Source organism: Dermacentor silvarum, chromosome 9, assembly GCF_013339745.2.
Source record: "Dermacentor silvarum isolate Dsil-2018 chromosome 9, BIME_Dsil_1.4, whole genome shotgun sequence".
Taxonomy (NCBI): domain Eukaryota; kingdom Metazoa; phylum Arthropoda; class Arachnida; order Ixodida; family Ixodidae; genus Dermacentor; species Dermacentor silvarum.
Window position 1 is genome coordinate 127152224 of NC_051162.1, and position 27295 is coordinate 127179518.

A 27295-nucleotide genomic window follows, 5' to 3' on the forward strand; every position below is an offset into this window, starting at 1 on the left:
GAGTGCGACGGATGCTTGAAAAACGCCACAATCGCGCCAGTGCATTCATTACCTACGCTTGTTGCGCGCTAATTCCAGGCCGCGGTTAAGGGAGGGGGGATAAAAAAATAATAGACGAACGCCTGTGTTTTTTTTTGTTTTTTTTTTTTTTTTTGCCTTCTCTTGCTTTAACCGCAGTGATGAGAGCTACTGCGAAGTTTGTGAACATGGGTCGCATCCAACTAGAATCCCGCGAACACGTCGCGGACGGCTTAAAAATAAAATAAAAAATTAAAAGATAACGCGACAGACTGCCCTCCGCTTTTACACGGACGGACGGACGTTCACCGTGCAGCTCTTGACCCGTGAAAATGACTCGACCGCAGTAACACAGCGTTCCAATGCGGGGTGTTTCTCTTCATTTTCAGCGTCACCCTTGCCACCGAAGATGAAGCGAAAACGGACGAAAATAAAAACAAGAGGTGACGAAAGACTTAAGAAATACAAAGCAAAGCAAGTTTCGACGAATGAGTATTACACCGCTATGGTTGCGAGGCCGCTATGCACATCGGTTTCTTCATGCAAAAGCCTCACTTTCGGGGGAGGCGCAAAAGACGGGAGGCTGCCTGCCGCAGTCCCGGAAATTCCAATATCCTTAGGCCTAGGGGGATGTCTAAAAAAGCGCCTTGAAGGACGCGCATTACGACAAACAAGCGCGGATCGTGTCACAAGGGCGTGTGTAATGCCCCCGAGGCATTGAAGGAGGTAGGAAGAAGGGGGGACCCCACTACGGCGACAAACTCCGCAGCGCAGCTCGCCGTCGAAGTGCTGCAGTGACTGCGAGTAGCGGTTTCTCCCGTGCGATGGTGCGGCGTTGGCCCCCCCGTGCACGCACGGACGATTCGATCCGTGCGTAGGTCTAAAGCTCGAGGAACGTAAGGCAAACTCACCATGTTTGGCGGTGGCTGGCGCGCGCTGCAGCACGATTAATCCGAGCCCCAAAGGACCGCCCGGGAGTGAAACACGACGAATTTTCCTCTACCCCGGACTACCCACTATCCACCAGCGCGATCAGACGGCTCGAGGGATGGTAGAGACATCTAGTGCGGTTTATTTTCGAATTGCCCCGTCACTTTTTTTTTTTTCTTTTAAGTTGACCTTGTCGCCTTGTTGTTTTGTTCCAGGCGTCCGTGCGTCTATAGTCACGCTTCCTGCGGTTCAAATCATTTGTCGCGTTCTTTAAAATTGACAAAAAATGCTCGCGATTTTGCCCGAATTCGTCAAACCGAAAGCAAAAGCTTTAAAATTTATCCGCATAACGGCGCTAGCGACGTCTCTACTTCATTAACTATATGCTTTCGCCTGTTACATCGTCTCTCCACGTTTAGGCAAACACACAAAGTAGACAAACGCGAGTCGATGAAATGCGGTTAACGTGGTCTGAGTAGCGTGGAGGACTGAACAATCGTGGAGGCCGAAACTTGTGTGCCGGCTTGCGTGAATGTGCTTGTAAGAGATCTTTCTAGGCGAGAGCGTTAGACTGGTGACTGAAGTCAAGCTCGCGACTAAAACTGCGCTCGTAAGTGCTACCGACAGCGATGTCGGCGTGTGTTGAGGACGTGGCCCGGCTTTCTTTGAATGACTGCGGCGATCAAGCGAACACAAAAGCTGCTGATGAAGACGTGGTGAATCCGTGGAATGTGGTCAGTGCGTCGGCGACTGGCATCGACTATGACAAGCTGATCGGTGAGCTTGGTGTCGAAGCAGCCGGAGCCGCTGCGTTTTTGCTAGCGTACGGAAAGTGCTGCTGTCAGTTTACGTTGTGTAGTACATTCAGCCTTCGTCGTTATAGGCTGGTTTCAGCCGAAGCAATTGACATTTCTGCGCGCGTAATGATCTGGACTTAATACGTGCTGTACCTGCGTTAGTCATGTGTGTTTGCAATTCTTTCCTACACGTTCTGTTTCAGTGAAGTTCGGCTCGTCGAAGGTGACGCAAGACCTCGTGGACAGGATTGAGAGCCTTACGGGGAAGAAAGCGCACCACTTCCTTCGGAGAGGTGTTTTCTTTTCGCACAGGTGTGTGTGTACAACATCCGTTAGGCTGGTGCACTCACGATCATTGCGAGTCCTTTTACACGCCAGTTTGTAGTTAGTTTCGATGTTCGTAATTTATTGATCTGGCTATTCGCGATGCTTCACTGTACACTCCCGCATCGTCGCGGAAACATTTGAGTGACACATACTAATGACTATTCATTGTTAGCCATTTCACATTTGCTACCTCTTAGCGCTGCAAAAGAGCAGCAGAGCAGCCGAAACTGGCCCTTACGCCGTCGAACAGGCTGTCGCGCCGGATTCGTTCGTTATATCGGAGTGTTCGCAATAAACCGAATTCAGAGACTGAAGTGAACACGAAGACCAATATTTATTTTGAAAGAGCACTGCTGCAAGTCTTTTTAAAGTATGTTTTTCTAATTGGGACCCGGAAACCGTGGTTAATAAATTTCTTTAAATATTTATGCAAAAGGGCTGTGCTGCAACCTTCTTTCCTTCAGAAACGACATGCGATCGCGTTTAATGGTCTCGATGTTTGCGACAGCAATCGAGATGGTTGACTTTGACCCCCCCCCCCCTAGCCATACTACCTTTTTTTTTCTTTTTTCAAATAGCAGTTGTATTTGCAGACAAAGCCAAATAGACCGCAGCAGCAATCATTTAATTAAATTTCTCCACTGGCTCTTTGGCATCTGACGATGAAAGACTGGGCGAAGAATTGCATAGCAGCTTAGCACGGTGGTGTTCTTATGCGGTCAGTACCGAAGGCATTCTAATGCCTCTGCCACAATAGCACCAAATAAAAGCCAGCCCTGTATTACCACATTCATTGTGATGACCAGTGAATGAACGAAATGCAATGCTGCAAAACATTTGGATGTGTGCTGAATACTGACGTGTTTCATCTATGGGGAAAGCATGGAACATGAGTGTGCCACAGATAGCTGCATCCACTGTGCTAACCAGTGAATGAGGAAATCAGACTTTGAACAAATATACTAATGCGTTCTGCATAGAAATGTTAAGTTGGGTTGTCTTCATAATGTGTTTGTCATAAGCACAATCTTTGTAAGTAAGGTTGACTGTAATTGAAGCAGGATGGCTGGTCAGTTCCACATAAATAACAGTTTGTTCACCATTTTTTTTTTTTTTTTTACGTTACGTTGTTGATTTATGTTCGGTGGTCGGACTTGCGATACAAAGGCATCATGGGAAAGAGCGCACGCTGTCAGCAACCGAGTCACGAGCATGGGCGAGGGTGGAGGCACTGTGGCTTGTTTGTTCATTCAGGCTATTCGCTTGCATTGATGATCATCGTTGATGGTTTATGCTCAGTTTTGTTGTTGTCGGCTGCCCTTCTGTTGTATTTGAAGGAAGCATGTCCTGTGTGCTGTCATCTGCTGTTCTGTTGCGCTTCTTGTCCCGTAAAAAGTGAACATCAAACAACTAGCCCACCTCAGACTTCTGTCGCACGGTGCATTGCAGGGTGTTTTTATGCCTGCAGCTTCAGGTGCAACAGAAGAATTTACACATGAGCGCCAACCTCGTGGTGAACAATCACTTCTGTTGCATATTATTTGTCGTCTACTGTTCTTCTGTTACGTTTGAGAGGAGCGTGTGTCTCGTGTGTTGTCATTTGCTGTTCTTCTATGTGCTGCTTATCCTTTCAGGTATGAGCACTGTGTGAGCTTTTGGGCTATTTTCAGGGCGTAAGTTTTTCTTTCTTTTTTTTTTTTTCAGGGAACTGAATGAGATTCTAAACGCATATGAGCAAAAGAAGCCATTCTACCTCTACACAGGGAGGGGCCCGTCTTCCGATGCCCTGCACATTGGTCACCTGATCCCTTTCATCTTTACCAAGTATGTTCGTCTGCAATCTAGAGTTCTAGACAGACTGACAGGAACCATATGGCTTTTCTCCCATAAGCTTCTTGGGATTTGGCCAATGCTTGAATTTTGTTAACATTCAATTTGATTATTTTTCATTCGCCTTTTATCATGCATCATGCTCAGTGACTGTGCCAGGCAATAACTTTAGTGTCTGAACAAATAGCGAAGGATGAGAAAGAAAATGAAATTGATTATTGGAAAATGTGTCAGAATCAAATTGATAAAGATGACTGGACGCCATCACTGTATTGGGCAAAACAAGTTAGCCACCTTTGGGATCCTATGACGTCTTGTTTTTGCTAGAAACAAAAATACTTATCAGCATAGAATGTCGCACCTGACAACGGTGATGTTTGCCACTTTCTGTCATGCCCAAACTGTGGGAGCCTGCAGTTTCGTGCCATATTAATGCAGACTTTCAATTCAATTTGATACCTCCGCTAATCTAAGCTGTGTATGAAAGGCTGTTACCATTAGTAAGAAACCTAACCACCACGGTGATTTAGTGGATAGGGCATTCTGCTGATAAACATATTGCAGGTTCAATTCCAAGCCACAGATATTGCATTGCAGTGGGGATAGAATGCGAACAGCTTGCACATTTAAATTGAGGCGCATGTTTATAGGAGCCTTAGGTGGTCTCATTTAATCCGGAGCCCTTGGTGAAGACATCCGTAATAGCTTGGGTCTTTCTTTAGGACATTAAACTCAGTCAGTTATTAAGTTTGATATGTGCTGTGTGCTTATGGTTTCCAACATTTATGCAGCTTCAGTGGTTTGTTATATGTGACATAATTTACTCTGTCCACATTTTCTATAATTTGGTTTCTATATTCAGGCCATGGCTGTGACATAAAATTATCTCGGCCACACTCTAAGTGGCCGGTCTTGTTACCTCACCAATACTAATGAGAGACACAGCAATCATACTGCAAAACTGCTTGTCAACGTTCTTCCAGTTTTTTTGTTGTTGTTGTTTTCCTGTCGCAGGAATCTTGGCTCTTTTAAAAGCTCACTCTAACTGCTCAGGATGACGCTCTTACCTGACGCATTGTTGTGTCTAGCACTTGCCACATGTTGTGTTGTCAGAGTCCGGCGTGGAATCCGTTAAAATAGTAGCACTGCTGGGGGAAAAAAAGCTCGCTGCAAAAGGGACGAAACTAGCGCAGTCTGCCACATCGGCAGATGTTGTTGCCAATGCGTAGTCCAATAGGCTCGTACACAGGCGAAGGCGCCATTGTGTCGCTGGGAATTGTCATCACGGCAACTTCTGTGTCACTTCTTTGTTTGTCCGCAGCGTGACTCTGCCAGCGTCTGAGGCATGTTATTGTTCGCGCTGGTGATTGTTTTTGTCGTTGACCACTTTTTTTTAGTGCACAGGTCTAGAAGATTTCGCAACGTGTGCGACGTTTGTTTGCAGCTCCGCTGCTTTAGGCAGCATGTGGGAGCACTTTGAATTCAGCATGTAAACAAGCCGTTGATTGTGATGTCAGGAACATCTTATATGCATACTCGGATATAGGTACGAAGCAACAAAGAAAAGTTGTGGATTGCTACAGGATTGGTTTAGCTAACCGAGGCTCTGTGCTTCGAGTTTTCAGTTGTAAAGGGGCCCTGAACCACTTTTTATCGAAGTCGAGAAAGGCATTTGAAGTGAAAATTGACTTTCAGAAATACTTTGCCGCAAAAGTTACTTCAGTGCATACAGCAGAAGCGGAGTTACTGGCAATCAAACACCCTCTTCGTGGTGCTTCTGCTCCTCCTTCTTCAATGACTTGCACTGCGAAGGCTATTGTGGAGTGGGATGTGCCCACAACGCTCCGCCTACTGAACGTCACCGTGGTGCGCAGTTTAAATTCACATAGATTCCACTACATCCGATTTTGGTGCCTCCGACGTGCCACACATGGTTGTCCTCGGCGAGCCACAGCGCGCTCGGGCAGCAGACACCCTGCAGCGGCCGCAATATCTATGCTACATAGCAGACCGCAGATACATGCACCTGTAGTGCGTATGCACAGCGTTTTCTTTGTGCACAACAGGGCTTGAGTGTGCACTTGCACTCATATGCTCCAGTCTTGCCGTGCTACGTGGTGCGGACCGGCTTTGTCCTGCAGTAGCCTGCAGTGTCCTGCAGAGGTGTCCTGACGGATAGTAGCCACATCCAACTTGTGCAGTTAGAAGCACTATCAATAGCTCAATTCGAAGTGAAGTCTGCCAAGGCGTCTAACCAGGAGCGGCCAGGTGTGAGCACGCACTGGCAAGCGTGCGTGTGGTCTGACCTTAAGGTTTGCGTGGTTTGAGGCTAGTTGAGCGTTCAAAACTAGTCGGAATTAGCGAGCCTCAATGGCTACGACACCGATAAGCAGGGTGGCCAAAGTTTAATTCCTACGCGGGCGGCTGAGCGTGAGCAGACGATGGTCGGCTTCTTCTGGAAGTACGTAATGCTTATCGAAATTCAAAAGCAGATTTTCGCTTACTTCAGCCTGTTTATTAAACTGCGTCAATAAATATACATAGTAATGTTGGAAGAAGCACATTGACCGAAACAACCTTCTTGATTGATGTCAGCCATTGGCCTATAGCAGCCGCGTATGGGAATCTGCTATATGCCGAAATAAAGCATCCAGAAAAGAGTGAAGAGCAGGCTTCTGTTGAAAAGAGCGTTCGAGAAAAAGGTTACTTCTTCCTCTGCTTGCAAGCTCCACAGCAGCATATGCTATCTGCGGATTTTTTTTTTTTTTTTTTTTTTCACCGAGCCTGCAGGGTGGTTCCGGACCCCTTTAATAGATTCACTGTGGCACTGCCAAGTGCTAGCCTCGTGATAGTGTAGTGTCGTAATGTAACTTCTTCTGTAGGACATTCAGTGGTGACGAGTTGATCATTAAATAAGGGCGCTGTTTTCTTCAACTAGTAGGCTTCTCTTAGCTTTATGGCTCCATTAACCCTTTAATGATGGCACATATAAATACCCGTAAAAATTTTTTATTTTCTGTGGCACTGTGTAAAACACATCGAGAATAAGCATAATCAACGAAAAGACAAAACATTTTGCGAAAGCCTTTTCAGCAGTAGGAGGAAAACACCAGGTAAAAAACTGGAAGTGGGCTTCACCCCAAGCCATGTAAAGCTTTGTGTGGAATTTGTACTGACAGCTCTCATCATATGTGAACCACACATGTGCATTTCATTTGCTTTACATCGCGTGTGACACCTAGTGCAGCCAGATATCTTGCATCAGTCTGTCTCCTCTGATCGTGCTTTTAAAAGAAAACAAGTCGCATGCCAAATATTCCTATTCCTCATCCTGCGTTCGTGGTGTAAACCAATAAATAGCGCTTGCTGCTTCTCATTCAGTGTTGGCCGAAGACATTTAGCCGGAATGTCATAAACCCGCAAGAAAAAAAATTTCTGTTATGTTGCCCGTAGGCAACACTCATCAATGAAGGGTTAAATGGATATCACCTTCCTTTTCTTAAATTTAAATCTGTTTTGCCAGGAGGCAGCGATAAGAGGTATGGTGCGGCCCACTCTTAAAGGCAACAATTTGCTACTATAAAGCCAATATAATTCAGATACGTCTTATTGAAAGAAAAAAAATGGCTGATAGGATGCATTAGGCTGACAACAATGCATTAAAAAATAGACTGCGTGCCTTCATGCCTTGTGTCAAATGTAATTAGTAGCCAGATACTAATTGTGTGTACTCACTGGACCATGCTGTACATGTAGAAACCTCGAAAAAAATCTTATCATGTCAAAATTTCAGCTTAGAGGTACACTAAAGGCTGATGTGTAAAAGCATACCTGCCAACTCTCCCAAATTTACTGTAATGTTACGAATTTGGGCTCATTCTACAATTTTACAAAGGTTGTGTCATGTTTTACAAAAAAATAAATTCTGTTCAAGAAAATGTTTTAAGGTGTTCAAGGATGGGGCGAGCAAGATTGAAGTAAAAAAATGCATACAGTTAAGAAATAGCGATGGTGCCTATGCTGCCCTTCTGTGGCAATACAAGGCACTAAACAGAGGGCTATTTGAGCAAGTTTGTTGAGAGAACTTCCTGAAGCAGGCTAAATCGGCAAAAGCAGTGTCGCTGAAAAAGTAACTGTGAACTAAAAATGCTGTATTGCTTCTAAGTCGTTGCTGTGCCTAGCTTGCTGCATTTGTGGGCTGTGTCTAAATGTAAATAATCCGTAAATAATCCCCACATATGTATCCTACAAAAGGTGTGTGCTCAAGGCAAAGAAACAAGAATACATGCTGCTCCCTCACCCTGACCCCCTCACTTTGTCATGCCCGTGAGTGTTCTTGTAAATTTTAAGGTTCACAGGTTGGCAGGTATCTGTTGAGGTGAAGTGATTATGCTATTAACGAAGGTTTCCAAAGCTTCACTTTGCCAAGGGCAGAGCTTCGTTAGTGAGAACATGATTTAAACATAAGACAGGGTTGATGCCACCTCTGTGAAAATATGGTGCCAAGCTTGTGTCACAGCATGTTTGGTTAATTACTAAACTTATTCAAATGCTGATGACACGAAAGGTTAATTACATTGCATCGTAACATGAAAAACAATGCAGATGTACCTGTTTTATTGTATATTATAACGGAAGAACTCACTGGCTTATACTTCACACAGTTCTGCTGATGCTTTTTGTGGGAGTGTGGTGCCCTCTGTGTGCAGGCATCTGACTCAAAGCAGGCAGTAGTGCCAGCAGAACATGGCCTCCGAAATTGCTGGCACAGCACTTCCTGAGTGCCTGAGGAGATGATGTGTGCATCATCTGTTCCTTTCGGCTGTTATGCCTTGTCTAGAGTCAATGTTTCGCTTTAGTGAGATCTGTCACCATGGTTCTGCCGCATTGACCAAATGGTAAAACAGTTCCACAGGTGGCTTCAGGACACCTTCGATGTGCCTCTGGTAATCCAGCTCACTGATGACGAGAAGTTTTTATGGAAAGACATGACGGTGGAGGAGACGGAGAAGATGGCCCATGAAAACATGCGAGACATCATCGCCTGTGGCTTTGACCCCGCGAAGACATTCATCTTCACAGACTTTCAGTTCGTGGGGTGAGTTGACAAATTAGCATTTCAAGCTGAAGTTGGAGTTTTGCTATGTATGGTCTAATGTCTGCTGTTGTTTTTGTATTTTGAGTGCTGACATCTAGGTGCCATCTGATAACCTGTGAACCTTTACACCATGAAGGCATGCTCCAGCTTCCAGTCCTTTTGGATGAAATGAGAGATTCTTTTTTGCCTAGAGCCTATAATCATTATTTATTTGGAAAGCATTCACGATTAAATATACTATATACCTTACTCCTTTTAAATGATTACTGACGTATTTCTGACTTTTCATTCTTGCGCAAAGCGAAACGGAAGTCCTAGACCTTGATACCCTAAAAAAAAATAATTGCAAGTCCTAAATAATTTGCTACGATATCTTTTCCATGATCATTTTCTGTTCCATTTCTCAGGATGCGTATGCGTCGTGATGTCACGTGGGAGCAGGACATTGCAACGTTTTAGCACTCTCTCCGTCTCGCTCGGTCGTCTCCTAAGCTCCTACTTGTTGTGTCGCCTGATTTCTGCCTGATTTCTAGAGGTTGCGTACAATTGCCGTATTGATGGCAATAAATTAGCGATTTTTCATTCGAAGCCTATTTATGGTAAAACTGATCTAACAAAAGGCAAATACAGTCAATGTCCAATTTTTCGGACTCCCTAGGTGCTGTGAAAACGTCGAAATATCGGGGAGCCCAAAAAAATGAATGCATGCCTTTTACTGCCCTCAAGGGTTCAAATCGCCACGGGCGCGTCCGAAATAGCTCTGAAGGCCTGCCAGTGCGATTATGATGCGTATTGGTGTTCATACTGTGATAGGAGATGGCGGGTGCACGCTTGTATAATTGAGGAATACATACTGTATCCCATGATAATAGCCCCTTCCTACTCTTGGTATGCTTCACTGCAATACTTTGAGTGTGCTTCACCGCGTAACACTGCTGCATTGTGGCGAAGCTGACTTTCGGAAACTGGCAATATGCAACGCGTGCTTTCCGAGCTTCGAAGCCATTGGTGAGGATTACAAAAGCAGAGTCAGTGCCATTGCTAACAGCGGCGAATTGTTGCAATGAAAAACATGGCACCGAAGAGCAAGAAGCTTGGTAGCAAACGTCGAAGTAGCTAGGCCTAGTGCTGCCGCGGTGGTGGCTACGGCTGCCAGCGGATCTGCGTGCAAGAGCGCCTGTTCAAGGAGGTGAGATAATCAAAATGGCGGCGGTGGTGGCTTCGATCAATGCCGTTTCGGGCCTGCAGTCATGGCAAAAAATCTCGAAAATCGGACGGCGAAGGCTTTTTGCATCCGAAATTTCAGACGTTCTTATACATTGACTCGTATGGCGTACGTGGCGGTGCCACGAAGGTGTCCAAATTATTGGGCGCATCCTAAAGAACGGGCGTTAGGAAAATCGGTCGTTGACTGTATAGTCATAGAGTGATATTTCAGAGCCTTACTTTCCGGACTCGTTCTATTATGCAGACCTACTGGCAGCAGCGCCATCAGTAAAATGGTAAATGAAATTTTGGCTGCCGTTAAATGAATATTTCATGAATGAATATCATGAACATTTCTGTTTTTGTGCGACACAGATCATTTTTGCTGCTAATATAGAGCTGTGTGCTTTCTCATAGCTTCTTTACAGGACAAAGTTAGCTAATATAAACAGTGTAAGTCAAGTGTAGAAAGAAATTTTTAGTATTTTTCATTAAAAAGGAGTATTTGCTGGCTTTGATGGTAGTATTTGTTATATTTTATAGTTGCCACGTCTGCATGTACATAGCAGCAGGCTCTCATACAAGTGCAAAAGGCATATAATAAAACTGGTGGTTGTGTCTCATCAAATGTGACGTGTTACAACCAAGCACTCTGTTTTGCATAAGTGTCTGCATTTTCGTTGGACCATGCGTGAGGATTACTTCAGGACAATAAGTGGAAACGACAAGAGATTGCAGAGGTGAACAACATATACGAGATGAAACGTTTGTAAAGTGCGCCCATTTTCAGCACTTACTCTGGAGGTATGAAACTGAGTCACCACGGTAAACGTTGGGGAACAGCCACATGCGGTGGCTCTCCAGAGTTGCACAAGCTATTGCTCTAAATGCACTAGCCATTGCTTTAATGCAGTAGCTATTGCTATATGTGCACTAGCTATATTTTTTTCAATTCAAGGTAGCCCTAAAAAGGTCATGAACATAATGGTATTGCATAGGAGAGAGTCACGCTACACTTCCATGGAACAATTCAGTTTTCATAGAAAAAAAAGAAAGGAAAAACACAAGTGGCATTCTAACAGCTAAATAACAACAAAGGGAGAAAAAAAAAACCATAGGAGCATTAACGGAGAAAGAATACAACAAAATGGTGCCAACAATTAAAAAAAAAAGGCTTACAGAAGCCTTGTCACAAGAAAGGTCAGATGTTACGAATATGTGTAAGTTCCTGAAACTTATCTAGATCTGTTTCATTGCCAATGTTTGATGGAAGGTCATTCCAACTTTTATTGTGCGTGTTATAATTGATCTCACTATTTTATTCAAGCTGTAAATGCAGTCATTATTGCTGTTGCATACTGCTATTGCTGTAAATGCAGTAGCTTTTGTTTTATATGGACTAGGTATTTTGAATGCATAGTTGTGATTGTATACGCACTGGCTATTGCTGTGAATAGAATAGCTATTGCTGTGATTGCAGCAACTGTTGCTCTGATAGCACCTTCAAACTACACAGCTTTAGTCTAGCGTGTTTAGCACAACAGCGTGCTTAGCGTAAATGCGCAAAATGCTAAATAACCCATAAAGTTTAGCGTGTGCACGCTATTTTTCATGTTTTGCGTTACCGGCTTTGCATGGTTTACATAAATAGCGTGGCAACATGGGAGGCGGTTGGACCCACCCAGATTGCACGGAATTTAGTAGTTGCAGAATTCACTTCGCTTGTGCAAATTAGTGTATAGAACGGCTTTCGCCTATTGTCTCGGGCCATTTTGACAACAGAGTATTAAGGATAACTTTGCATAGTTTTCGAGATCGCTTTTCATTTCAAATGCTTTCAATCAAAGCCTAAGATATAACAGCACATGGCCTCAAAGAGTGGGTGACCTCGGAGGCCATGGACGGTAGGCTTGTACTGATTTTGCCATGGATTGGCAGCCATGGCAAGTACAAATATGACGCGTTCCTGGCTGTCATTGCTGTTTTTCACACGTACGTACATGCAAAGCTTGGCAAATAGATCAAATCACTTATGTGCACCATGTATTTGAAAATTAAAGAGTAATTGAATAGCGTTCCCAGGAAATTAACAGTGCTGTCACACTGTACTAGAACTCGTTTTCCACAGAGTTCATTTGCAGAATGGTAAGCTATTTCCCTTAGCCTCGCTATTACGTTAACATAAACCAAAACTGTCTACTGTTGATGAGCGTGCTTGGTTTTTCACTGTGCTGCAGTTATGTCGCATGTTGCATCTGTATACATGTACATGCAGCTCCTGTTAATTCGACCCTTGTGGGACCGCAAGGTTTAGTCAAATTATCCGAAGGATCGAATTAAGAAATGGCGGCAACATGAACCAATAATGTTATTATTGCTTAAAGTAGTCTGTATTGTCTTGCTGCTTCTTTCTCTTGAAGCTCGAATCAACCGGCATGCAGCGACAAACACCAACATGATTAAATGCCGCCTAAGCATTGAACTGAAGGAAAGGTAAAGTTCTGAAAATGAATTTAAGCGAAGCAAAAGAAAAACAGGCTCAGGCCCAAGGAAGCAGGAGAGCAGGGCGCTGAATTTTTTGTGTTTCTAAGCCTTACTCACCACTGCATACATGAGGGGACAGTGATGAGGGTTGAATTAACCGAAGCAGTATGCTTTTGAGTCCAAACTAAATGAGATTATCTTCCATAGCGCAGTGTGGTTTCTCACTAGGACTCGCATTCGAATTAAGGAAGAATTTGAATTAACCGAGGTTGAATTAAGGAGAGTCAACTGTAGTTTATCTTGGTCTTGTTTGGCAGATAGCAGATTTTATGAGATTTTACATAAAGCCTTTCCCAGCATACATTTACTTTTGGTAGTCCCACGGGTGGTTAACGGATTGTAATGGAACTTGAGTGTTGTTTTAATGGAATTCTTAGAGAAAAGTGCGGCAGCAGCTAACCTGCTGTCCTGCAGCGCCTTTCTCTTCGGTAATGAGGACATTGACGAAATGTCTATTCATGAAACCTATTGAGCACATGCATAAATGTGATGCTTTAAAAATTTGCTTTTCTGAGGTGATGCCTTTTGCTTGTTCTGTGATGTGACAATTTAATTGGTACAGCAAATAAAAATTGCCTGTTTGCTTTACTATAGTTGCTTTTGTAAGGAATAAGTTACTCAAGTTAGCGGAATCGTTGACTGTGAGTCGTGTGACTGGCTCTGTGTCTATCTTTTCTTTTTTTTTTTCACAATGAACGTTCAGTCGCTGGTTCGGCGTCACGTTTATCTTCTTGCTTTCTTCATTTTCATTTCTTATCCTGCCCCCAACCATGAATCTAACTTGCCAAATGTACACATTTCTAAAAAAAAGTTACTTTTTTTATTAATTATGCTTCGCATTCTCTTCCTTGTTCCTCTGTAAACTAGGAGGTGCCCCGAGTTCTACAAGAACATTGTGAGGATACGGCGAGGTGTCACCTTCAACCAGGTCAAAGGAATCTTTGGTTTCGGTGACAGCGACTCCATCGGCAAGATTAGCTTCCCGGCTGTCCAGGCTGCGCCAGCACTGAGTTCATCCTTTCCATTCATCTTTGGAGAGAAGAACCGTGTTCCATGCCTCATTCCTTGTGGAATCGACCAGGTATATATATATGAGTTTCAAGTACAATCTTCAACACATTTAGGATAAAATATGCAGTCGAACATCTTTATAGAAAAGTGCTTGGGACCTCCGAAATCATTTATTATCAAGGTGGTCACTTCGTTGTAAAAGTCGCGCACCGCACCGCTCACAATAAAACTGGGACAGAATTATTCCTTCGTTATACAGGTCATTTCGTTGTATAGGCGCTCTACTGTAATTCAAAGTATTAATCTTGCCGCATTACGTATGGCCTGCAATCACTGGACCATAATTTGCCCTGCTTATCGAATGAAATTTTCTTATATTTGGTATGGATAGTACATCGCTCGGTATTGTTGCCTGATGTGTAAAGAAAATAAGTTTCTTTGTGCCCCATAGTGGGCACTAAGCTACCTGGTCGCTTCTGGCATCTGCAGTATGGCAGATCATGGTACTTTGAAATGTGTTTTATTAATCACTGGGGTTTACCAAAAAGGACGCATACCTCCACAGCCAATTTGAATTTTTTTCTTGAGAAACCAGGTGAGGGACAATGTCAAGTGTTGTATCAAAGGTCTGAACCATAAAGAAAGCAAAGCAGTGATAGCGATAGCAATTTATTAGAATACTACACAAAACAATAATAGCTTTATCGGCCATATAAATTGCAGTGAGCATTTACTTACTAATTAAATTAACAAGCATTATGTCACGCAAGCGCAGCAAACATGAAGAGATATTACTTGATGACCGCAAACACTCCCTGTCACTGATGAGTGCTGCCCTCGGGGAGCAAACGCTTCCTCGCGCTGCCTCTAGCTTTAATGTGTCTTATAAACTTGAGATTACACAACCTCCAACACTAGGCTTGCGGGAAGACAGTGCAAATGAAGCGATCAGCCATCTCGGCTCACCCAGTCCTTGCGCCTGCCGCACATTACATGACTGGGCTAGAGGAGGAGGCCCGTGCTCACTTGCCCTCCTAGTGTTACTGGATGGCTTGATTGATTCAGTAAGCACACTCAAGGGGAGGGGCAAGTTGAGCGCTTATTGAATCAGTCCATCATCCTTCTCGGCTCACGCTTGCACGCTACCCTTGCACCCACAGCGGAGGCGCAATAGGACCTTATCGTACTTGGACTTTAAACGGAACTTCACGACGGTGCTGAAGGCAAAAATTTGCCTGGTGTATCCCTGTATAATTGCTATTGCAATAAAACTCTAAAAGAAACACCGTGGTTCACTGCGTAATGATAGCTGGGCCTAGTAGAGAAATGATTTTGATCGCATCAACACTCGGTTTGACAAAGTGTATAACCGATCTCAGAGGCCATGTTACTTGTGGCAACTCTTTGCCATGTGTCACCGTGTGCTGTGGAGTCTGTGTGGTGGGTGCAGAGAGCAAGAAAACAGGGGTCACACATGGCAACATTTAATGAGGCTCAAAAGAAACATAATAAGTTAAGCTAAGTTAGTAGATTACAGTTCCTGAATATTTTGTTTGAGATTGTACGCTCCTGTGCACAACTGCTTCAGGATCCTTATTTCCGGATGACGCGGGATGTGGCACCCAAGCTGGGCTTCCCCAAGCCTGCCCTGCTGCACTCGGTGTTTTTCCCGGCACTGCAGGGGGCACAGAGCAAGATGAGTGCCAGTGACCCCAACTCATCAATATTCCTCACCGACACCCCTGCCCAGATCAAGAACAAGGTGATCCTTGATTGATTGACTATGATGAAAAGGAACAGACACCAACAAAGATGGATACAGTTGGATCTCGTTATTTCGAAATTCCTGTTTACTTGAACTGACGCTGTGGTCCTGTTAAAATTATGCGTAGTATTTCAATGTACGAAAACGCCTGTTAATTCGAATGCCTAAGTGTTTGCGACAGTTAATTTGCACCTTCCTGGCAATGCGTAGGATATAAACGCAGCACTGCACTTAAGTCTGCCATTCAGTGAGCTTCTTTTAATTTGGACTCTGTTTGATTCGAACAAGATTCTGGTCTGCATGCAAACAGGACTCCCATGTACTTGGTTTAGTTGTTTATTGAACTCTGATTCACGATACCAGTGTAGGTCAGGTGAAAGATGTGTATAACATCTAAGGCCTGCCTACCGGCAACATAAAAACTATTAAAATCGTTTCAGAGCAATGTACAACCATAACGAATATATCAGTGAGCAGAATATAGGAGATGGAAATTTGAAGTGCAAAGCAGGAGATACAACCATACATAGTGACAGATATAAACCATAACAAGAACACAAAACAGCAGTACGGTTAATATCACAACTCTGAGGCCCAAAATGTAAAATTTTTAATAATTTTTACTTTGGTTGGTATCTGTCTGGTTTCATCATGATTCCTCCTAACCACGTGAAATTTTGTCGCACTCTCGACTTGATTGAGTGATGAGCTTTAATTTCCTGATGAAACACTACAGACCATACGCGACTCGTATTAGAGTTTTCCGGATTAATTTTGACTTCACAATTTTTTTTTAACATGCACCAAGGGCTTGGTACATGAATGTTGGGATTGAATGCAGTGTGAACAATGAGGGCACAGAATCAATTCACGGGACAAGTACTAAACTTCAATTAAATTTTGTTTCCAAAAAAAAAAAAAAAGGTTCAGTTACTTAAGTTATCGGTAGATGTTATTGTGTCCTGCCCCAATTTGAATTTGGCCACAGTGGCCATGAATCGAACCCGGGACCTTGTGCAGGGCAGCTGTAGTGAACAAAAAGCTGATATTTTGCAGTTTGGGTCCTCTGTGTTAAAATGCTCAGAAAGTTGGTGGGGTGTCGTGCCGGACCACTAGCCTAGGGCCAATAGCCTCTTGAACACTCACTGCCATGTTACGCTTTTTTGCATCGCATAGCGCTCCTGAGGGAAATTTTCACGATAACTGGGGAGGTTAGCCGAGTGAAAGGCTTGGCATGCTATTGCAGGTTTAATGTTTCACTCATGACAGATAAACAGAGCAAAAAGGAAAGACTAAAGAAAAACGTGCACAAACTCAGAAATGCAGGCAACAGTCAGCACAATGAAATGAGCAAAGTAGAAGCTTGAGCTTTATGGCTCCTTAAGTAAACAAAATGTTATCCAGCTCGGTCCCTTTGGCTGCAGTAAGGCCCACCCTGTTTGAGATTATCAAGAGACAAACACAGCACCTAATAGCTTGGAAACACAGGTAATGAACTTTCCACAGAAAGGTAATCTTTTGTTCACTACTGTATATAGCCCCGTCCCCACTGCAAGGGCTGCACAACCCATGTCACTGTAAGGAAACGAGTATTTGACAACCTTGAATAGCAAATTGTCGATCTAGTGGGAATAAAATGGTAAAGACTACTCGATTCATGCACGAAATATGGCAACTATTTGCACACTCTTGGTGTTGAGCAATGATTTGTACCATGACAGTGCTAGTGCCAGAATGCAGAGGGATTTTATGAAGCAAATGGGATTTTATGCTTTAACCTAAGTGCCATTGTGCTTTTGGAAAGATGTGAAGATCTTGCTGGTAGTAGTTCATGTGCTTCGTATCGTTAGCGTTTGGAAAGTGTGCCAGGATGAATGTATCGTTTCCTTTCTTTCTGCCACTCGATGCAGATCAACAAGTATGCCTTTTCTGGAGGTGGTGCAACCATTGAGGAACACAAGGAGAAAGGAGGCAACTGCGATGTGGACATATCGTACCAGTATCTCCGCTTCTTCCTCGATGATGACGAAAAGCTGGAGCAGATTCGCAAGGTATGTGATGTTTTCTTTTGAAAAGCTCATCGTAATGGCCCATACCTGCCAACTCCAACTCTCCTGGATTTTTTTTAAAGTTTACGAATTTGGGCTTGTACAATTTTGTGAAACTTGGGTCAAGTTTAATAAAACTTGAGTTGCACTTGAGTTTGTCAACTTGGGAACTCGCAACCTTTCGTTGGACATATAGTACAAACCAAGATGTGCTATGTGCAGTGCACACAAGTAGGAAGCATTCAAGGTGTGGATGAATTGCTGCAGTGCTGGGGTTCCTTTAATTCCTCACAGTAATGTTGAATGTGAGCAGATATTTAGTGCTGTGAACAAAACTCGAACGGAATATTGCTTGTCACTCTCTGACCATACTTGTAGAAGTCTTCTGATGGTGAAAGGACACAAGATGGGTAGTTGCCTCGAGGAAGTTAATTTAGAGAAGTTCCTGAAGTAGGCAAAATCAACAACAACAAGGTCGCTGTGATTTAGAAACAATATGTTCTTGTCTCTCTCTGCTGTTCTAAGTGAGCTGCTGCTTGTGTGTTCTATCTAAAGGTACCATCGTCAGTGAAGTGTGTATGGTGTCATAACAGGAGTGTGCTCAGGGCAAACCATTTAAAAATGCACGCTATTCGACCCACCTACGCCCACAGGTGATTTTTACGAATTTTGAAAAGTTCATGGGTTGGCAGGTATGTAATGCTAAATGCTGCAAACCTTTTTTTAGGTGCAGAAAAGCGTGAGTGCGGAAATGAATATAAGTCGCTATTGGGGGCAATGAAGAAGTGAAGAAGCCTGCAACTGATGCTCACAATGTTTGAATTCACCACATTCAGTATGCATAATGAGTGCAAGAAAGGATACAGTTGAACTAAAGTATAATGAATTATTAGATTTAACACACTAACTAAAATTTGTTTGTTCATGCTTTGTATCAATGAATACCTGCTGCTCTCCTGCTCTAATGAAGCTGAGACATGCAGAGTCCGACACTATTGGTTATAGAGAAGCAAATTTTTCTTTGCATGTGTCTCAAGAGACGTGCTATATTCCATAGGAAAAATGTCAAATACAGTCACCGACCGATATTTTGGGGCGCCTGATAAAATGAATGTTGCTTATAAATTATTTATGAAAGTAGGTATCTTCATTTACAAAAGTAGGTTTATTCACTTAAGTATTTTTCTGTCGGATGTCCTTTCGTCTTAACATGGTTTCACTGTGTGAAATGTTGTGATATAGCCCCATGAGGTTGTGAAATGTTGTGGGTGGCATCTGCACTTAAAAGGGGATTGAACCATGAGGGACGTTTGGCTTCAGAATCTTGTGTCGGAACTCTCTTTAGTGATAGTGCTGTCTTTGTTGGCCGGACTTTAATGTTGCAGTCATTGTTGTGGCTTTTCAGGATTACACAAGTGGAGAGCTGTTGACGGGCTACCTGAAGAAGGAATTGATCGGCATCCTGCAGAAGATCATTGCTGACCACCAAACAGCCAGGAAAGCTGTCACCGATGATGTCATAGCCAAGTTTACAACTCCAAGGCCACTAGAAGTCAAGCGTCTATGTTAGATGCCTTGCTGTACAGTGTGCATTCTCCAACTTAAGTTGCGGTGATTACCTCCCATATGCAGGGAGTTTATGTGGGTTGCAATTGCGTATTGTAATGCAAACTTTTTCGTAAGAATTATTAGATGATGCCAGTGCACAGCGGCTTTTGTTTTTATTTGCTGCTTTGAGGAGTGCCTTGGTGGAGCAACTCCATTTTGACTCCAGTGCGAGCATGTGACCAGATTGGGTCACTTTGAAAGCATTAAGAATTAAGGTGTGGAAATGGGAAGCATGATTATGTGACATCTGGTGCATACTGTAGTAACATTTCTGTAAGAATTTCAAGTTTATGCCAAAGAATATTCACCTTTTCGTTTCATTTGCTGCAGAGTAAAAAGGGACTTGGCAGGAAAACTTTATTTTTACTCCAGTGAGAACAGTTAACCAGATAAGGTCACTTAGAAAGAATGAAAATTAAGACTGAGAAGTGGGATGAAGCACTTGTCAATTGGTGCATTGCAATGTGACACTTGTGTAAAAATTTTCGGTTTATGCCAAAGCTGTCTCCTTTATTTTGTTTGCCGTAGAATAAAGGGATAGCTTGTGGAGAAGCTACCGTATTTACACGATTGTAAGTCGACTCGAATGTAGGTCGACCCCCCCCCCCCCCCCCCAAATTGCTTGCCTCAAAAAAAAGGGGGGGGGGAGAAAAACCACGCTAGTGCATTCGCACAAGGGAAATTTATTGACGGGGTTGCTAAGACTACTCATCGTCACTAGAGTCGACCTCACTGGCACTGCTGCCGTCAGAGCTGTTGCGGTCCCACAGCACGTCGTCATCAAGTGCAAGTCCACACTTCGCGAACGACCGCACCACGACATCGCGAGGTACAGCTGCCCACGCAGAGAGGACCCACCCGCACACAGTAGCCAGGGAGGCCAAATTTCCTCGTGCTGAAGCCGCCACTGCCGCACCACACGTTCACTGACTCCAAACTTGCGTCCCGCTGCGCAGTTGTTAGTTTCCTCGGCATGGAGGATAGCAGCCCGTTTGAACGCTGCTGTGAACGAGCGGCAAAAGTTCTTGGCACTCATGACAGGCGCGACGATTCAGCACAACAGCAGAAGGGACGGATGCGCGCGGCCGTCGAAAACAATCGTATCTCAAAGAAAAGCTCTTCCGCCAACTACTAATACCCCCCAAACAACGGCTCATCCGCCAACTACCATACCCCCCTAACTGACGGCTCTTCCGCCAACTACCAATACCCCCCAAACGGCGGCTCTTCTGCCAACTACCAATACCCCCCAAACAGCGGCTCTTCCATGATCGATGCTCCCACAAGAGCCGGCTCTTGTGGGAGCTGTGCGGCTCTTTTGATTGCTCGTGGTGCGCGCAATCAAAATGTATGCAATACGGTAAATTAATACGCTACGCTTCTACCGTAACCATGGAAACGTAGGTGCAAGGTTGTAACCATGCCGTAGCGCCCCTGATTTCCCGTTTCTCTTGCCGCTACTAGCGGTACACGGTTCGGTTTCGATTCTAAGTCGACCCCCCAACATTGGATTGTCAAATTTGAAAAAATGGGTCGACCTACAATTGTGTAAATACGGTACCTTTTTACTTCAGGCTGAGCTGACAACAGGATAGAATCATTGGAAATCATGAATTAAGACTTCGAAGTAGGAAGCATAATTTAGTAGCATTTGGTGCATTGTAATGAGGCAATTTGTGTAAGAATTTTTGGTTTATACCAAAGTACAATCTTTTTTCTTTTTGTTTGCCACAATGTAAGGGGAATCGATTTCACAGAGGAACTTTATTTTGAATCCCATTTCGCCAGGCGACCAATTGAAATCTCTTACTTGGAAATCATGACGAATTGAAACATAGAAATGCAAAGCATGATGAAATGGCATTTAGTGCATGATCACAGTTTTGTAAAAGTCTTTGGTTTATGCCAAAACACTATCTCTTTTTGTTTATCATGAAGCAGAGATACTCCATTTTGATTACAATCAGGGAACCAGATAAGGTCACTTGAAAAATGTGATGAACTAAGGCCCAGAAGTGGGCAGCAGGATGTGACACCAGGCGGCATGGAACTGAAACGGGCACCAAGCTGTTTGATTGTTATGGGAACCTTGGTAAAAGTACAGTTGCCTTTTCTTTCATCAAATGGTGCTAGCACGTGACGGCCTCCCAGTGACTCAGTATGTTTTTGATGTCAGGTACTGCAAGATAGTGGATTTTCTCTTCTGAAATGTTTCTTTTCCAGTGCATCCTGTGCAATGAAATGTGCACAGTTGGATGCTGCAGATTTACAAGCGTTAACTTTTTTGTAATTGCAATTGAATGATGTGCTGGGGGTACTGTGCTTTCAGTGTCTGTGGAGAAACATTTTTGTCTTGCACGGGAGCACTGCCTTCCAAGTCAACAGCTTGCTGAAAAAGAAGTGTTTGAATGAGGCTCGATAAATAAAAGCACTTTTTTAATGCGCCAAGGACTTTGTTTGACTCCTAGGACATCTGCTTCCACTACCCAATAAACTTTGCCAAAGAAAGAGTGTCCAGTCATGCTCTAAAGCAGCAGAACACTGCTATATATCAGAAAACGTTAAAGACAACTTGAGAGGCTGTTTGTGTGATGCATCAAAATGTGCAGCATTGGGTATGCTTGCATAACATTGTTCAAGATTTTAGTTCAGAAGAAAATTTAGTGCAAGATGCCATTTCATAGAAAACACAAACAGTGCAGCAAATGAGTTGAAGCCAAGACCAGGTGTCTACCAACCGGGAAAACAGGGAATTCTCAGGGATTTTGAATATTCTGGAAATACTCGGGGAATTTGTGCCTCTATCAGGGAAAATTAGTAGGTATGGGCGAATATACGGTATTGTCGAATATTCGATCGAATAATTCTATATTCGTTATTCGCTTTGATTCAAATTCAGGTATTCGATATTTTCGAATTATTCGGTGCTCCCGAATAGGCAGCCAAAAGCCACGGACGGACGGTACACATCTCGGAGGGCTGCCATACATTAACCGTAAATTTCGAAGGCTCTACGTTTTTGCCTTAAACAGCCTGAAATGTGCGACGCAGAAGAGCAGAAACGGCGCTAGCGCACAACCGAAACGAAGCGGCGGAGTCCGCATCGCCATAGTCAGCAGCGGCAATCGTACGCGAATGACAGCAACGACGGAACGCTTCGTGCCTATTTGTTCCTTTATTGGGTTTACCGCCGCGCATAACAACGCGTTGGCCGCGGGATTTCATAGTCGCCACCCATCATCGCGTCGATAGCTGCCGCGGTTTCTTTCGCAGCGGTTGCGGCAAAAAGTAGTTTCGTTTTGACTCCGTCGGCCGCTATATTAACTCTATGGTCGGCCGCGTGCCTAAAATGCTGCGTAGTGGTACAGTGCCTGTAGTAGTGGCCATCCGCGGTTTCGTGTGCAGTTGTTGCAGCGAACGGTAGTTTCGTTCTGACTCGGTGCGTGCGTCGACCGATGCGGGCACGCTAGCGGCAAAAACGCGCGCGTCATTCCGCGAGCGGCAAGTTGCCTCGAAGTCACGGTGTGAGATATATACTCTTTAGGTGAGGACACTCGCCAGACTCGATCGACCAGATAAAGTAGCAAAGGCGCGCGCCGATCTGCCCGGTGACGGCAGCGGATACCTATCGGCAGTACGACGCAACTTCAACACAGAAAGCTTTTTATTGGTTTAATCTCCCGTTGTTATAGCAACCGGCCGGCGGTTCGCGGGAAATCCGAAATGATTGTGTGACGCACGAAAGTAGGTCACCGGGGAGAGGGCATGCGCGCGTTCCTTGGCGCACGCTCTCGCCTGCGTTCTAAACGGAAGTTGCGTCGTTCCGCCGATAGGTATCCGCTGCCGTCACCGCCCCGATAGACGCGCGCCCTTGCTACTTTATCTGGTCGATCGCATATAGCAAGCAAGCCGAGAAGTGTCCCCACCTATAGAGTATATATCTTACACCGTGCTCGAGGTCCACCGTGGCAATCGCGTCTCGCCGCGCGGCAGCGCGATATGATCTCGCGTGCTCTCGGAACGCGGAATCATCGTGAGTGAAAAGGCTGCGATCGGACAGCGTCCAGAAATCCCTCCATACATTGATCCCTCCATAGATTGATCCCTCCAATCCCTCCATCGTCGATTGATAACCCGGCGCGGAGCGGCGGAGGTCCGGTTGCCATTGGCTCCGTGACGTCACCCTCGTCACCCTTGGCCAGCCGTAAAACCGCCCGATTCCTGCCACTTTTGCCGCGCGCATCATGACGCGTTGCCGCTCGCGGCATGACGGCGCGCGCGGCAAAATCGGCAGGAATCTGGGATTTTGCGGCGTGCCACGCGAAATGGGTTCGAGATCCATTTCGCGCGGCACACCGCAGCACCCTCGATTGCTGCCGATTTTGCCGCGCGCGGCATGACGCGTTGCCGCGTGTTTTTGACGCGCATTAAAAACGCGCGTTTTTGCCGCTAGCGCGCGAGGCCACGCTAGCAGCCCCCCATCACTTCCACCAGAGGAAGTGATGGGGGCCCCTTCCGGTGATAGGGGGGTCAAAGGTTTATTTTCTTGAAAAAAGAAAAAATGGCAACGAACCTCATGGGGCTCATTACCCCCTATGGGAGATTGGCCGAGGATCAGGTGTGCAAAAAACAAATTACCATATATTATAAGGCGGTTTATTTACAAAACAGCTAGGGCTACGCAACAGCCTTGGCTCAAGAGCGTCGGTCGCCGTCTCGCGCTCTCCGGGCTGCCGGACTTCGTCGTTCACTCTGGATGGTTCCGGACTCTCTTCCCCACTACAATATAGACAAAATTGATGCAAAATTTCGCTATGAGATAAATTATGTGTTACAGACACGACAAAAAAAATGAATTAGGCAGTGTAAATTTGAAAATAGGAGAACAAAAATAAAACAATCAAGCAAATCACTTGGAATCAACAAGAAAATCCTTCTCGGGAATTTTTAAACCCAAGCTGTTTTTTTACCTCTTCCCAAGGGTTTGCCATTCGTCGTTGTTTCCTCACCGGATGCATTTGTGGATATAAATAGAAAATTCAGGCCACTGCGCATGGTACGTATTGCTGGTGTCTTTCCGAAGAGATAGCTTACACCGCTGGATATGTGCCCGAATAGACAACTAACTTGTTGCTATCTTTTGTCTGGTCTAGTGAAGACTGGGTTTGTGGCACTGGGTATATTCACGAACAGACAACATCAGTACTGCATTTGTACGATTGGGCATGCACCCATTCTCGGTCCATTCATTACCCAGAATAGATGTGCCAATGAGACACCAGGGGTATGATATACCCTAAGTCTGTTTAGATACGTGCCGTACTTCTCAGTGCCGTACACTTCTCGCCAATATTCCTCCCTCGACAAGCATCATACATCGTCCTCGTGAGGCAGACAGCTAACAGCTACAGGCACCGAGGTTGTGCTTGTGACATCCGCTGCTGCTGCTACCTCGCTGCCCGAAACCAGCTTCGCTTCATCTACATTCAAAAAGTGCGCTAGATCTGAGTGCCTTTCTTAACATTTTACTGTTTTGGAGCGCTAGGCGTCCGTTCCTGCGGCGGGCGTCGGCGTGAACGAGCGCAGCGAAGGATGAAAGAGCAAACGCGGAGCGCCGCGAGTGATGAAAGACGTGACGAGGAAAGCGGAGAGGAGGACACGGCGAAAGCGTGAGAAGAAAAGCGTAATGCGCCGACGATGGCTACGAGATGGCGCCAGAGTAGCGCGCGTCGTCTGGGAGGTTTGTTGCGGGCGGTTGCTGCTGTGAATCGCGCCCACGCGTCACCCACGCGGTGCCTCTCGCGATCTCCAGATTAGCGAGGCCGTCGCACCACACTTCGCTCCGTTTGCAACATGCCGCACGAGACATTGTCCGCGCCAGCCAATATATCGCGAAATGAAACACGTATAGAGCTACGCTCAAATTTCGCATTAGGGAGTATCGCAATCGTCGGTGAATTTCTTTCGTAGTTCGGACACACGTAATATAAAAGTTTCACTCATTGCAAAAAATTAACAGAAAGAAGGTTAAATACAAAAACGACTACGCAATGAGAAGAAATGATATATCTTCACAGCTGATATACGACAATGCTGGTCTAACCAAGCGGACTTCAGTTCAAGTACGGCAGAAATGACTATGCAAAGTGCAGTGTCGTCGATAAAGCACACTTGTGCGCCCGAGTTCCATATCAGCTACCAGCAAGAAATGATATGCTCGGCCGCAGCGGGTGTCGCTACTCACGTGGTTTTCAGTTAACTTAAAGCTCAAGTGCAGAGCAATAAACAGTTCAGTATTCTTGTTGCTACTGTGTTGCGTCACTTAACAAAGGAATAGGTACGTGGTGTCGATACTGTGGCAAATTTCTCGATTTATCTGTCTATCCATGAAATGGCCAAGCGGCACGTAAGAAAATTAAATATTTGCTGACTGTTCTAAGCTGCGCGTCAAGCTGAGACATAACTGAAAGAGCATGGAACGAATATGGACAAGCGAATCGCAATATTTTTGATAAGCTCTCGCTGAATTTAAGGCCGAGCTTCAACTGTGTACGAGACATACAACACTGTTGTGGAAGTTTTTCTAGTCGCGGTGCTTGACTCCTGTCAGTGTGAATGCTCCGCTGTGTTCATTTTTCTTTCGCGGGGTTGGAATATGAGGCTTTATTGAATCTAGAGGGCCCGGAGGATAAGCTATATAAATACGCTCAAGGAAAAGTACAGAAGAGCCCTATTCAACTGTTCCAGTTCCACTGCTCAAGGAAGTATTACGTAGAGCGCAAGTCCTCATTCATAAGGCGAGAGCTGCTGGAGCAGAAGACACTGCCCTCTTTCTCAGACAATTTTGTTATGATCAGTGGACTCCTAATCAGTACTGTTCTTTTCGCACGTGTAAAGCTTTAATGTTTTTTCTTGCTCCCCCTAATGACGCACATAAGAGCTAAGTTTCACTTACAAGGACTTGCTTCTACGCTGTTAAATGGAAATTAACTCGGTGTCATTCTTAATAACTCAAATTGTGCTGCTTAACCTCACAGAACTTGAATATTGCGCGTTTATCCAGATACAGCGATTTCGAAACCAAGTAGCCACAAGGTTTTATTTCGTTGGCAAAGTTTGTTATTTGACAATAAGATGTGCAGTTGACGTGCAAAAAGTCATCGACGTACTCGTGAAAATAGCACCGGTTCCATTAAGCGACGCGTACAAGTATCTAATAAGCCAATAGTTCGGGAAATACTGGGGACACTGTTGCGCATAATTATCAAGATCGAGGTCGTAGAGGAGGGCACAGCGCGCAGGAAGGTACGCGGGCAAGCCTCGATAAAAAATTTCCCGCAACGTCACCTCGGTGTGGAACATATGGACCAGGAAATAGTGATGGCTTGTCGAGCCGCCCACCGCAAGACAGTTGTTCATGTTATTTGGCGCTGGTTGACGCACTTCACACGGCACCGGTGGTCCGCACATCCTAAAAGCACTGCCTACTCCAGGATCACCTCCCAATTGTGACGTGGAGCTCAGTCTGGTTAGCGTGGGCATAGAGCCGCCATGTAATCCAGGGTGGGCTTCCACCAGCCATGGAGCCACGCTGAGCATCGGGCAGAACTTGGGCTCGTTTCCAAGGTAACCCGAAGAGTCAACAATTTGCTGTACTATTTCTAAAGCTAGTGGCCTGCAGAATGCGTACGTTGGAAGTGATGAGGGTCTCAGCTGTCGCACGTCCAAAAACACGTAGTCGACAACGCCGACAACCTTACCGACGATGGCGTCCGTGCTGGACACCTGCGTCGGCACGATGACGGAGAGGAGTCCGGGAAAGCCGTTCAGCTGGAAGATTCGGCGGAGGGCCAAGAACACGGCGTTCAGTGCCGAAGAATCTTCATCTGCCTGGCTTTGGCACCCGGGTTCAGGTTCCCGCCAGTGGATGACTACTCCGTCGAGTATGTGGGACTTGACGAGCTCCATCGTGCCGCGGACGAAGCGAGATAGAGCGCCGTTATCTCGACCCATGAGCGAGAATTGAGGGTGGTCCGAGCTGTATCCGCCTACGGCCAGTACAATCTTGACGGCTGGGACGCCAGAGTTGTTCACGGTGTACCTAAGCTTGCTG

General features: G+C 45.0%; 2 protein-coding genes across 4 annotated transcripts in view; one reads left to right on the forward strand and one right to left on the reverse strand.

Annotated features, from left to right (window-relative positions):
* The window catches only part of LOC119464266 (calcineurin subunit B type 2), a 37276-nt gene extending 32169 nt beyond the window's left edge, over positions 1–5107 (reverse strand). For 2 of the 3 annotated variants that reach the window (XR_007463373.1, XM_037725177.2), the window contains exon 1: positions 4970–5107. Coding sequence is in view for 1 of the 3 variants with exons in the window: in XM_037725177.2 (XP_037581105.1) it covers positions 4970–5002 (33 nt within the window). In the remaining 2 variants the exon portion in view is untranslated. Of the gene's footprint in view, positions 1–929; positions 1086–4969 lie in introns of those variants that run through there. The other variant, XR_007463374.1, reaches the window with a different exon arrangement.
* Positions 1355–21630, forward strand: LOC119464263 (tryptophan--tRNA ligase, cytoplasmic). Its single transcript, XM_037725173.2, has 8 exons — positions 1355–1725; positions 1949–2057; positions 3777–3896; positions 8818–9000; positions 13618–13831; positions 15350–15523; positions 17437–17577; positions 18980–21630. Exons 1-8 carry the CDS (start codon positions 1578–1580, stop codon positions 19142–19144), a joined length of 1254 nt encoding a protein of 417 aa, XP_037581101.1. The 5' UTR covers positions 1355–1577; the 3' UTR covers positions 19145–21630.
* The last annotated feature ends 5665 nt before the right edge of the window (positions 21631–27295 follow it).

Bases quoted from the DNA above. Each gene is read 5' to 3' on its own strand.
- LOC119464263 (XM_037725173.2), top strand. From the start codon at position 1,578: ATGTCGGCGTGTGTTGAGGACGTGGCCCGGCTTTCTTTGAATGACTGC. The intron at 13,832-15,349 runs GTATATATATAT...CAACTGCTTCAG, and splicing joins TTCCTTGTGGAATCGACCAG to GATCCTTATTTCCGGATGAC. The intron at 15,524-17,436 runs GTGATCCTTGAT...CACTCGATGCAG, and splicing joins CTGCCCAGATCAAGAACAAG to ATCAACAAGTATGCCTTTTC.